This window comes from Centrocercus urophasianus, unplaced genomic scaffold (assembly GCF_019232065.1).
Source record: "Centrocercus urophasianus isolate 14NV4802_14NV808 unplaced genomic scaffold, USGS_Curo_1.0 seq_9, whole genome shotgun sequence".
NCBI lineage: Eukaryota > Metazoa > Chordata > Aves > Galliformes > Phasianidae > Centrocercus > Centrocercus urophasianus.
In genome coordinates this window covers 22,109,880-22,120,579 of record NW_024885532.1, presented here as the reverse complement: position 1 = coordinate 22,120,579, position 10,700 = coordinate 22,109,880, and the positions used below count along the sequence as shown (strand labels likewise).

The following is a 10,700-nucleotide window of genomic DNA, read 5'->3' as shown; positions in this document are numbered from 1 at the left end:
AATACTGAAATTATACAAGTGTATAATTGGCAATGACACAAACACACAGTCTCTGAAATACAAATACCATGTGGATATGAATGGTGCCATTTTTACTTATGCTTCCTAGCACAAAGCTTATCAAGCAATGTCCTGCCCAACCACAAGCCTAAAGGGGATTTTTGCACAAACTTCAGGTCAGGCTCAGCAAGTATAACCTAAGAATGGTAAAAGAAATGAGGAAATTGCTAATTCCACTGCAAGATAAATTTTAAACCTCCTTAAAATAATATTTTAATTAATTAGCTTTATGCTGGCAAAAAAAAAAAAGCCCTTAACAAAATGCAAACTAAAAAGCCTTAGCAAGTTCACATTTTTTGTAGTTTCCTTCCTTCCTTCCTTCCTTCCTTCCTTCCTTCCTTCCTTCCTTCCTTCCTTCCTTCCTTCCTTCTTCTTCTTTTTTGCTTTTAATGTTAGCACTTCCCTCAGCCACCTTAGTTTTAGTACAGATGACCCTCCATAGTATATAGTATTTACAGACCAGTAAAACTAGTTAAACATCAGGATATTTATTTTGCGTACAAATATTTACATGAAGAAAAGTACTTAAAAAATTAAGTATTCAAATCTCAATTGATTTCAAAAAAGCTTCATGCTTTTACCTTATAAAAACATATTGCCTTTACTGTGCTCAAATTTAGAATTCAGATCCCTGGATTTTCTTATCAGGGCTTTCTTCTGTGCTTCATCAAATCGAATGACTTTGAGATCCTGCTCTCGGTCAAACGGCCTTCTCTCCTGAGGTTTGTTCTTTTCTTCAGATGCTTTGCTCTTCAGCTTTTTCTGATGTATGTCCAGGAGAGACTCTGATCGCTTTGACTCCTGTACAAGTAGGAAGAAAGAGGAGGGAAGACATTACTACAAAATATTAACACTGAAAATCCAAATGGAGAGATTGGCCAGGAATTAGAAAGAAAGAATTAAAAAAAAAAGAAACCTTATGAACGGGAAAACAGAAAGTTGAATTTAGCATGCACTGTGCAGAAAGCACATATACTCTTGTCTATGCACACATAACTCACTGTCACCAATGTTAAAAACACCCCTAATGTTCTCGAATCTCCACAAGGTAAATGCAAAAGAAGCATATAAGATGCTCTGCCATGGGTAGCAGAAAGAGAGACAACAAACCAAGAAAAAGATCCTAAAATATACGTCCTGTTTCTTGTACACCTTCTCTAAAGATCTGGTTTTGGAACACACAATCTGCATTCAGAAGGTTCATTTCCCTTCGCCCTCTACTTCCTCACACACAGTAATAATTCATTTATGACATAGGAGAGGATTCTTATGGAAAACAGAAGATGGACAGTACTTACCTATGGTGTAAACTGCATCAGTGTTGACACAATTGCACCAGAAAATGTATGTGGTACCAGCACTAGCTAACTAACATAAAGAAACTATTATGAAAACTAAAGCTTTAGTTTTAGGAAAGTGTCCTTGATAAAAATGAAGGGAGTAAGAAAAAGGAAAGAAAAGATAAAAACCTTTATTATAAAACAAACGAACACAAGCAGAATGGAGCTCAAAGAAAGCCACCCAAACCAAACCCTACTGCAAGAAACACTGCTCTTAAATGACATACATTCTGCAATTTCTAGAGAGAACTCCATTGATCTTAGAACAGTATTTTATTCTGCAATGGTACAGAACAAAACTCAAGGTTTTTCACAGAAGTTACTCTACTATCATTGTAATGACAGAAGAGACAATTTCAGAATATCCCCAGTAGGGCTTAAGGACCCTTAAGGATCATTGGGTCAAAGACAGTATGCTAACAGTTCTGGATTTGCAGACCTGTAAGTCAAGAGAGACATGTGATTTAATGAACCACAAATAAATTATTAAAAGTGACAGGTAAACTCCAATCTTGTAATATAAGCCAAGGCTGCCATTCTCAAGTTAATTATACTCTCAAGAGACCTGACTGCCTTCTTGAAGACTTCAGGCCATAAATCAGGGAACAAAAGGAAAGAGCAGCTGCAAGGCAGGCAAGCCTCCATATCCTCTAGTGGACAGGGCTGGCAGCCAGACAAGTGAATTTGACATGGAGATCAAGTTTTCAGTAATCAACAGCTGCCTGTGAAAATTAATTGCTTCTGTACAGGTTGAGAAAAACTTCACGTAATAATGCTGTTATAATGAGGCAGTGAGGCAGCTGATTATAGCATTTATCTGCCCATGAAGCTTCTTTTGGGTTAATGTGTATTTTGTCCTACAAGCCAAACTCTTTACTGTTTTCTTTTTCTTCTTGGGTAATTCAGTGAAGTAAGCTGATATTTGAATCAAGCACCAACCAAGTCCAGGTCCAAGGATAATTTAAGTAAAATACAGCCTTACACTGGGACAATATACACAAAATGCTACTCTGTCACATTGTCTGCAGTAGCTTAAGGACACAATCCTGCTCTTGTTGAAATCAATGGCAAGTATTCTAATGACTTAAACAGTAGGTCTGGGGCCTAAGGGGAAGAATATAGTGGTATCACCATGGAAACCAGCAGTACTAGCAATGAGAACAAAAAAAAGTGAAGAATTGAAGAAAATGCACAAAAGGAAGTATTATGTTATTGCACTTACATTATATGAAGTCACCTGCTCAACAAGTCTCTTGTCTCTCCCAGATAATACAATTTCTTCATTATCCTTACTGGTTGACTTCTTTGCCTCTTCTCTTTCCTGATGAGTGGAAACAAATTACACACCACAGTTACCAGAATGCCTGAAGTATAAAGGAAAGAAATCTATATTTACTTTAATTAAATCTGAAGGGCAGAGGCCACCAGATATTTTTTTGCTCAGCTTGAAAGAAGAAAGTGGACACACTAATTGGAAATTCAATGAGCTGACACAGAGTAACTGACTACTGCGACAAGAGAGGGAGCAAATGAATACCAAAATGGTAATTTCCCCTGTTTTATCTTTAAGACTCAATTAATGAGTTTTGGGAACAGAGAGAAAAAAATGCAAGGATATTTTCAATTGAGAAATCAGATTTGTTTCCACAAAATACCAACAACAAATCTGAGTGCTACCTGTATATATATCTGATGGCAGTATTATGTGTGCATGTACGTATGCTTATATTAAAACATTACACAGATGTGAACATTTATTCATATTTATATGAATATGAATACATTTTTCACACACATATGTATATATACTCAACGATCACATGTATGTTATATATAAAAATACGTGTACAAGTGAATTAATGCTCACCTTGGCTTTTCTCTCTCTGTCGGCTGGAGTATCTGTCCACACAGACCTATCACCTGATTTGTCTTCAGCTCTTCTCTTGAATGTTCTTGGGCCAAATCCAAAGCTTTTCAGCTCAGGTGGAAGTTCTGTCATCCACGATTCCCTTGTGACTTGCTTGGGTTCATCCTTTACAAAAGAAAAGTAGGTGAAAAAAAAAAACACAAGCAGACAACCAATACCCATCATCCGGATCTCTGAGCTTCCAGCAGAAATCATCATTTTTTCTTTGCACTCACGATTGCAACCACTTTAGCATCACAAGCAGAACTGTGGATGAGAGCATCTTCGCAAACCCCAAAAATCCACAAATACAAAGCAGCAAAACATTACAAGTGAAACAATCCAACTTACGCTGCCTGCTGAGGTGAGTTTCTCCTTCATTCTCTGAGCTCTGCGTTCGAATTCTTCAGTCACATCAGACTCCACTGGTCCTTTTGCAGGCATTGGGCCTATAATGTTGTCTTCTTCCTCGCTACTATCTGTTGCCTTCCAAAAACAAAACATTTCTCTTAATCATACCGTTACAACCCTGAAGAACTACTTCAGTTGTATAGGAATACACAACAGTGTGCTGCTACTTCATGCTGCTCTGCACGCAGCCCTGTAGCCTGTGGGACTGCAGAGCAGTGCAGGAGGCAAGCTGGCAGGTAGCAAGAGACACAGCAGTATAGCTGTGGACTACAAGGTGCAAGAAAAGGATCATCAAATTTAAATGGCTGCATGACTGGTAGCATCAAATTGAGAAAGGCAGAGGATGCTGAGAAATTACTGGTCATTTATAAACACAAACAATTGAAGTAGGTAACACCAGTTTCTCTTATAATTGTGCCCCAAAGTATTTGCGTGGTCAAATTTTCACTAATGACCACTGCATTACTGCTTTAGGGAATTAGGGGACTGCATTCTCTATTTTTATTTCCTAAATAAGAAGCTGGTGCAAAAAAAAGAGTAACTATTTTCAGAAAACAAGCTAACATAACAAAGCCCTCTCCTTGTTCACAAATTAATAAAAAAAAATGCAAAAACACACAGCTTTCATAATAAATTGCATTGTAAGGTGGTTGAGGATGAAAGACACTCCATGCTGGGCTTAAATTGAGGAAGCGTGTCTCATTTCCTTCCTCATGTCTTAAGTTCAATTCACTCCATTACCCTGTGCCTCAAATGAGATGCAATTTAAAACAACTGCCCCCATGTTTGGAGAGGAAATTGATATAAAGTGAAGAGTCAGCAGGGAACAAACTATTTGTAAAGGTGTACTGAAATAAAAAATAGCAAAACAAGATTAGAACAACAGCAGAATTAGTCATCATTTTCAAAGGGTAAAAATAAAAAAGAATATGTTAAAAAACAAAAACCAAAAAAAAGCCAACCAACAAAATAAACTAACATCTACCTGACGAGCTGATTCTAGAAGATGTGTTCAAGAGAAAGAACACTTGTTTGGTTTGTTTGTAAGATGTATGAACAGAGCAGTTTTGACATCCCTGCCTCAAGAGATTTGTCATTATGGTAAATTGCTTAATTGTTATTTGCAGTTATAAGATGATGTGTATCTAAAAAATGTCAGACAATCATTCTTCATGATAGACTGTGACAACTCTCACTGCAGGAGGTTGGAGAACAACACACATCGCAAATACTAATCGAAAAGTGAAGCTTCAAAGCAGCTGCTGGCTCACTCCTTCCTCACATGTCCTGTCGTGTCTGGGGAGTTAAACTTAAGAAAACAGAAAACCTAAGTATTCTAGAAAAATGAAAAGCAGAATGACAGTGGAGATGGGTTAATTTCCACAAGAAATTAGTATTTACTTTATTACAGCACGAGAACAATTGAATCACCTGAACACTGGTACCCAGTGCCATTTTGGATGTCGGAGAGCATCCTACTCAAGAAGGCTGTGAGTTTCTTTTGGATAAACATATTTAACATCTCCACTAGTAAGTGGAGGTGAAGATATGGGAAATAATCAGCCCTTGTCTCCTCCCCCACCTCAATCAACAAAAGAATAAAACATTAAATTATAGGTAAACATTTTTATTCTAGCAGGTCTCAGTGTTTTCAATAATTTTCACCCAGAGGGGGGTGAAGCACTGGAACAGGTTGCCCAAGGAGGTTGTGGATACCCCATCCTTGCAGGCATTCAAGGCCAGGCTGGATGTGGCTCTGGGCAGCCTGGTCTGCTGGTTGGTGACCCTGCACATAGCAGGGGGTTGAAACTGGATGAGCATTGAGCTCCTTTTCAACCCAGGCCATTCTATGATTCTATAGTCTGAACTTTGCTATAATGTTCACTGGTGAAAGACACATTACACTGAAATAAAGAATGGGAAAAAATCAAGGAGAAGTACTGTGACTACAATTTAGGATGCCTACAGCACTTGCATTCAGCGCACCATCAGTCTAACAGTAAAATCACAACAAACCAGACCAGCACGTTTCTTTTTTAGGCTTACTTATGTTTCAGTATTTAATGCAGACACCTTCTGGTCTATAATTAAACTGTCATGCAGAAAAGTATGTCTGGTAGAGTTCTTCAGGCTCCTGCTTGTTTAAGCATTTTGGATAGCTTGTACTCAAACAAAAGACTCCTGGTCTCACCAACCTGGCTGAATTGTGATGAAGCAGATGGTCCTATTGAAGATCTGTTACTCCCAGTGTCCTGTGCAGATTTCCTAAAGCCAGGCGGTAATGCAGGACCTATGATAGGCCTCAAGTAGAAAAGAAACAATTTTATTATTATTTTTTTTAGTTGGAAGGAGGAATAAGAAAAGGAACCATTGTGGACAGTACATTAAATGGGCATCCTATCGCTTGCTAAAGAAATATTAAAGAGATTAATTCAAAAATTAAAACAAAATGTTGTTCTGTACTTCTTCTTCCTTCTGATGGCAAGTACAGCTCCTGTGTGTTCACTACAGAAATGTGCATAAGAACTGTCTGACTCTATTTTCCACAGGGACCTCTGCAGACAGCTGGAATGCAAGATAACTGGAAATGTCATGGCACGTAGTCATGGAAATCCACTCTTCTTCCCTGGCTTCTAGCTTCAGATTCAAAAGCAATGAAAGGTGGGAGGCCGTATATATGCATACAAACACAAGCTACCTTTTCTCTAGCAACAAAGCTGGTTTTGCTCATTCTTGTCTCACACTAGGGTTTCGTTGCTCTTTAAAACATAAAAATAAGAGCAGTGTGCTGATTCAAGTTTGTTTTCCCTTGGAGGAAGAAGACAGGAAAAGAAAGGTTTTGTAATCCCTTGTAACTTTGCCGATTTGTTTTTTGAAACTCAGCAAGCAGTACAATAATTCAATTGTCTCCAGGAACACAAAGGTGAGAATTTATTCTCAGTGGTGCAAACAGTTCAAAGTATACTACAAACTGTGCCTGCAGCTCTGAAAAGACCTCAGTAGACAAGCTCCTCTTTTAATAATCATCACCATGTTCCTCAGGGCTAATGAAAATGCAAACAATTATCACCTGAAGAAACATCCCAGTGAAGTATCCTCCCAGTCTTTCAGACAGAGACTTGATTTATTATGACCTCCAGTCTCAGAGATTTTCGGCAATCAAAAGTAACGCAACGTGAATCGAATTATTCTAATGACGGTCTGCTAACTCAAGTCTAATCTAATCAGCACAGCCCTGCTGTAGTGATGTTATTATTGGGTTTGAGGAGGGGAAATAAAAAGCAGAAAATCCTGCTGGAAAGGCAGCCACAGCCAGCCAGCCATAAGCAATACATGTGAGCTCAGGCCACGGCAAGGGCACTGGTGAGGATTTCAAACCCAGGCAAGAGGCCTAGGCTGAATCTGAAGTTCCATCCCCACCTAGCTGCTGTAAAGAAGAAACAGCTTTTATGTTTCTCTCTTCCTTTCTGACTGCTTGCTTGTTAAGACTGGGTTTTAGGGTCCTAACATAAAGATACCGAATTTAAACCCATGCAGATACAGCCAAAATAATCTTTTATTTTAGTATGCAGTTAACTTTATTTTGAGAGGAAAGGGAGTTAACTGAACTATAAAAGATTTCTACTAAAATATACAGAAACATCTCTGCTGTGGGCTGTATCACTGCAACCTGTGAAAAGAAGCAGATCTCAAGTACTCTGACTTGCTTCTGTCACAGCTCAAAGGCTCTTCCAAGGAATAGACAAATGGTTCCCAACTCATCCCTCCCACGCTGCTGCTTTTTTCCACATGAATAACCCTGTTGCTCAGGTCTTTCCTCAGCAGCACAGAGCTGACACGAGCCCTGACAGCTTCTTGGATGGCCAAACACATTCTGAGCAGTGAGGCAGATCTAATTCCAACTCTCAGATGTATTTTTTCTGCTGTTAGTAACTCTGGTACTTATCTACACTGATCCAGAAGAAAAATACTAACTTACCAAGAATTTCACTTAATAATACAAGATTTCATATATGGCAAAGAACACTTTCCTGCTGCTGGGTTTTGAGTCCTTGCTAAAGTCAGCAAGAAGATGGGCATGTCAGCATTCTCCTGATGTCTAACTTAAAAAAAAAAAAAAAAAATCATTAAGATAACCTTCGGTCTTTATCTAGATGCATGGATTCTTCTGGAAGCTTTACAAGTACTGTACCTCTGTCTAACATTGATAAGCAGCAAGATCCTTTCTGAAGTTGAAGGAAATCTGTTCATCTATGTTTTTTTAAGCTGAAATGATTCAAACAATTTTTAAAGAGCTGCAACTTCCCACACAGGCTGCTCTTAATTATGAATATTTGTTTTGACAAGTCTGGAAAAGACACAATGGAATAAAAGCTTTTCTAAAAGAATGAGTAAGTCACAAGGAGCTAAGAAACAGTATATCTATATATTGAAACACGTACTCCTGTATTTGCTTCAGATATTCAGGTCTAAGTTGGCAGCTGGCAATCCACTCACTCCAAGGGACAATGCAGGGGGAGACAGCAGCGCTGTGTCTACACCCTGCACAGCTCATGCTCCTACTGTGTCAGCACAAGCAGACAGCCAGGTGCATGGGGGTGGAAGACAGACAAGGCTCGTCCTACACATCACACCTTGCCCACCTATTCATGGAAATGGGGTGATGCCAACAGCTCTGCTCAATCTGTGTGTGAGGAGCTGGTGCGTGATGAGCTAGGACAAAAGAGCTGGGAAGAGCAGAGTCTTCCCTCTGAATTCCCACCCCTGGAGGCATTCAAGGCCAGGCTGGATGTGGCTCTGGGCAGCCTGGTCTGGTGGTTGGTGACTCTGCACACGGCAGAGGGTTTAAAGCTAGATGATCATTGTGATCCTTTTCAACCCAGGCCATTCTGTGATTCCTTGAATTAAATGCAAGCTATCTACTAGTTTGGAAGAGAACTGCTTAGTAGAAAAAGAAGTTGGGTGTAAGCATACAGGAGTTCTGAGCATACAAGATGAGTGAGCACCTGTGTCATCTCTCTCACCTTCACATTACAAGCTACCTCTTCATCTTTCCTCTTTTCCATTGCACGCTTTGACACAGCCCTTTATAGTGTGAGCTTTCATGCAAAGAAAAAAAATCAAGAAAGCAGGAAGTTGACCTCAGCTGATATTAAATGCAACAAGGATTTCTTTGTGCTGCTTTACTAGAAAACACATTATTTTTAGTAGCTACCTACATTTTATAACAAAAGAACACATTCTGCATATGTGAAAGGTAAGAAAGGGAGCAGTTCCTCCTGCTGCTTCGAAAACTCCAAAGGAGCCTGCTGAGCATGACGCCTTGTAATCACAAGTGAGTCTGTCGGTTACAGCAAAGCATGGCCAAAAAAGACATGCAAAGGTTACTTCCAAATAACCGTAGGTCAACACATTCAGGTTTCCTCAACTGCTGCCAAGCACCATAAAGATTAATCCAAACTGAAGAAAATTCAGTTTTGAAAACTGCTGGCAGAAAGAATGCTGTACACAGCTTGAGAACAAACTGAGTCACCTCCCTAGCACCAAACACCCATACCTGACTGGGAGCTACTGATTTCTTTTATCTATCAACTCTCTATCGCTCTGGGGAAGATAACAGTGATCAAGGGACTTTAATGGTACCTTTCATCAGTGAATGCTTCCTTGAAAGTGCTGATTTCAGTACGGGCTATTTGAAATGATAGAAGGAAGTGCATAGATTGATGCAAAACTGGGAGGCTGTGAGACACAGTTAAATTCTGCATGGACAATCCATGAACAGTTTTCCTTTTTAGGTATTTTGTAATTACCTGCAATCAAACAGAAAGCTTCCTGAAAGAGGCTGTCAATAATGCTTATTTGGTTAGACATGACAACCTGCTTTCTAGAAACATATGCCATTCAGATACATTTCCTACCTAGAGAAGAACAGAATATAATCCTTGGTGCATTAGCAAGAGACAGTTACAATCATCTGCGTTGTTTTACAGCACACAAGAGCTAACTGCCCTACTCCTCCCAGCCCAAGAATGAGCCACACAAGTAGGGGTCCCTGCAGCATCAATTTGTTTTTCCTGCACTGATCCAAGACCTATGATAGGAGATGGAAGAAATGGGACATTCAAAGTATAGATCAGACAATTCACATTTTCAATTTTTCTCTCCAGCTTTCCAAACAGTACTAACAGGGCTGTGTGTTCTGCTTCAAGGGAATGCTGCTCTCGTTCTCAAAAATGCAGAGGAAGCAATTTCAATCACCTGAATCTGAAATGAACAACTGAAGTGTTCTCTAATAGGGACATAAAATATTGTATCTAAAATAATTATCTTTTAAGAAAAAGAGCCTGAATATAATTCCATTTTAATTACCTCTCTGGAGAATCATCCTCTTTTTTAAATCCAGGAGGAAGAGCAGGCCCAAAAAAGCCATCATCATCATCATCATTATCCTGAATTCTTTTTGGCTTCCTGCAAAGATGAAGACTTCAGTTAATAATTACATTCACATGCAGAGCAATTATCCACATTTTAAAAAAGGAAAAAATTAAACATAAAATGATTTCAGACAGCCTTGTGTACTAAATAGCTTGCTGTTACCATGGAAACAGTGCAAAAGGATCCAAAATAATTTGAAGCAATTAAAAATTTGGGAGCGTAAGCTTTGCTTCAGAAATGGTTTGACATCAAGGCAAAAACAACAACAACAACAACAAAACAACAAAAACATTAGGAGTGCTTTTACAGGAGAAAGAAGACTAATATGATTCAGGGGGAAATTCTTTACCCAGAGAGTGGTGAGGTGCTGGCACAGGCTGCCCAGAGAGGTTGTGGATGCCCCGTCCTTGGAGGTGTTCAAGGCCAGGTTGGATGGGGCCCTGGGCAGCCTGGTTTAGCATTAAACGTGGAGGTTGGTGGCCCTGCATGTGGCAGGGGGGTTGGAGATTCATGATCCTTGAGGTCCCTTCCAACCCTGGCCATTCTGC

At 39.4% G+C, this 10,700-nt stretch overlaps 1 protein-coding gene across 1 annotated transcript in view; it reads right to left on the bottom strand.

Moving 5' to 3' along the window:
• Nucleotides 1–528: 528 nt before the first annotated feature.
• GPALPP1 (GPALPP motifs containing 1) overlaps nt 529–10,700 on the bottom strand; it is a 14,369-nt gene continuing 4,197 nt past the window's right edge. Inside the window, exons 3-8 of the mRNA XM_042839060.1 lie at nt 10,087–10,185; nt 5,913–6,018; nt 3,658–3,792; nt 3,268–3,432; nt 2,623–2,721; nt 529–861 (exon numbers count right to left, since the gene is read on the bottom strand). Of these exons, the coding sequence (XP_042694994.1) occupies nt 643–861; nt 2,623–2,721; nt 3,268–3,432; nt 3,658–3,792; nt 5,913–6,018; nt 10,087–10,185 (823 nt within the window). The 3' untranslated portion in view covers nt 529–642. The remainder of the gene's footprint in view (nt 862–2,622; nt 2,722–3,267; nt 3,433–3,657; nt 3,793–5,912; nt 6,019–10,086; nt 10,186–10,700) is intronic.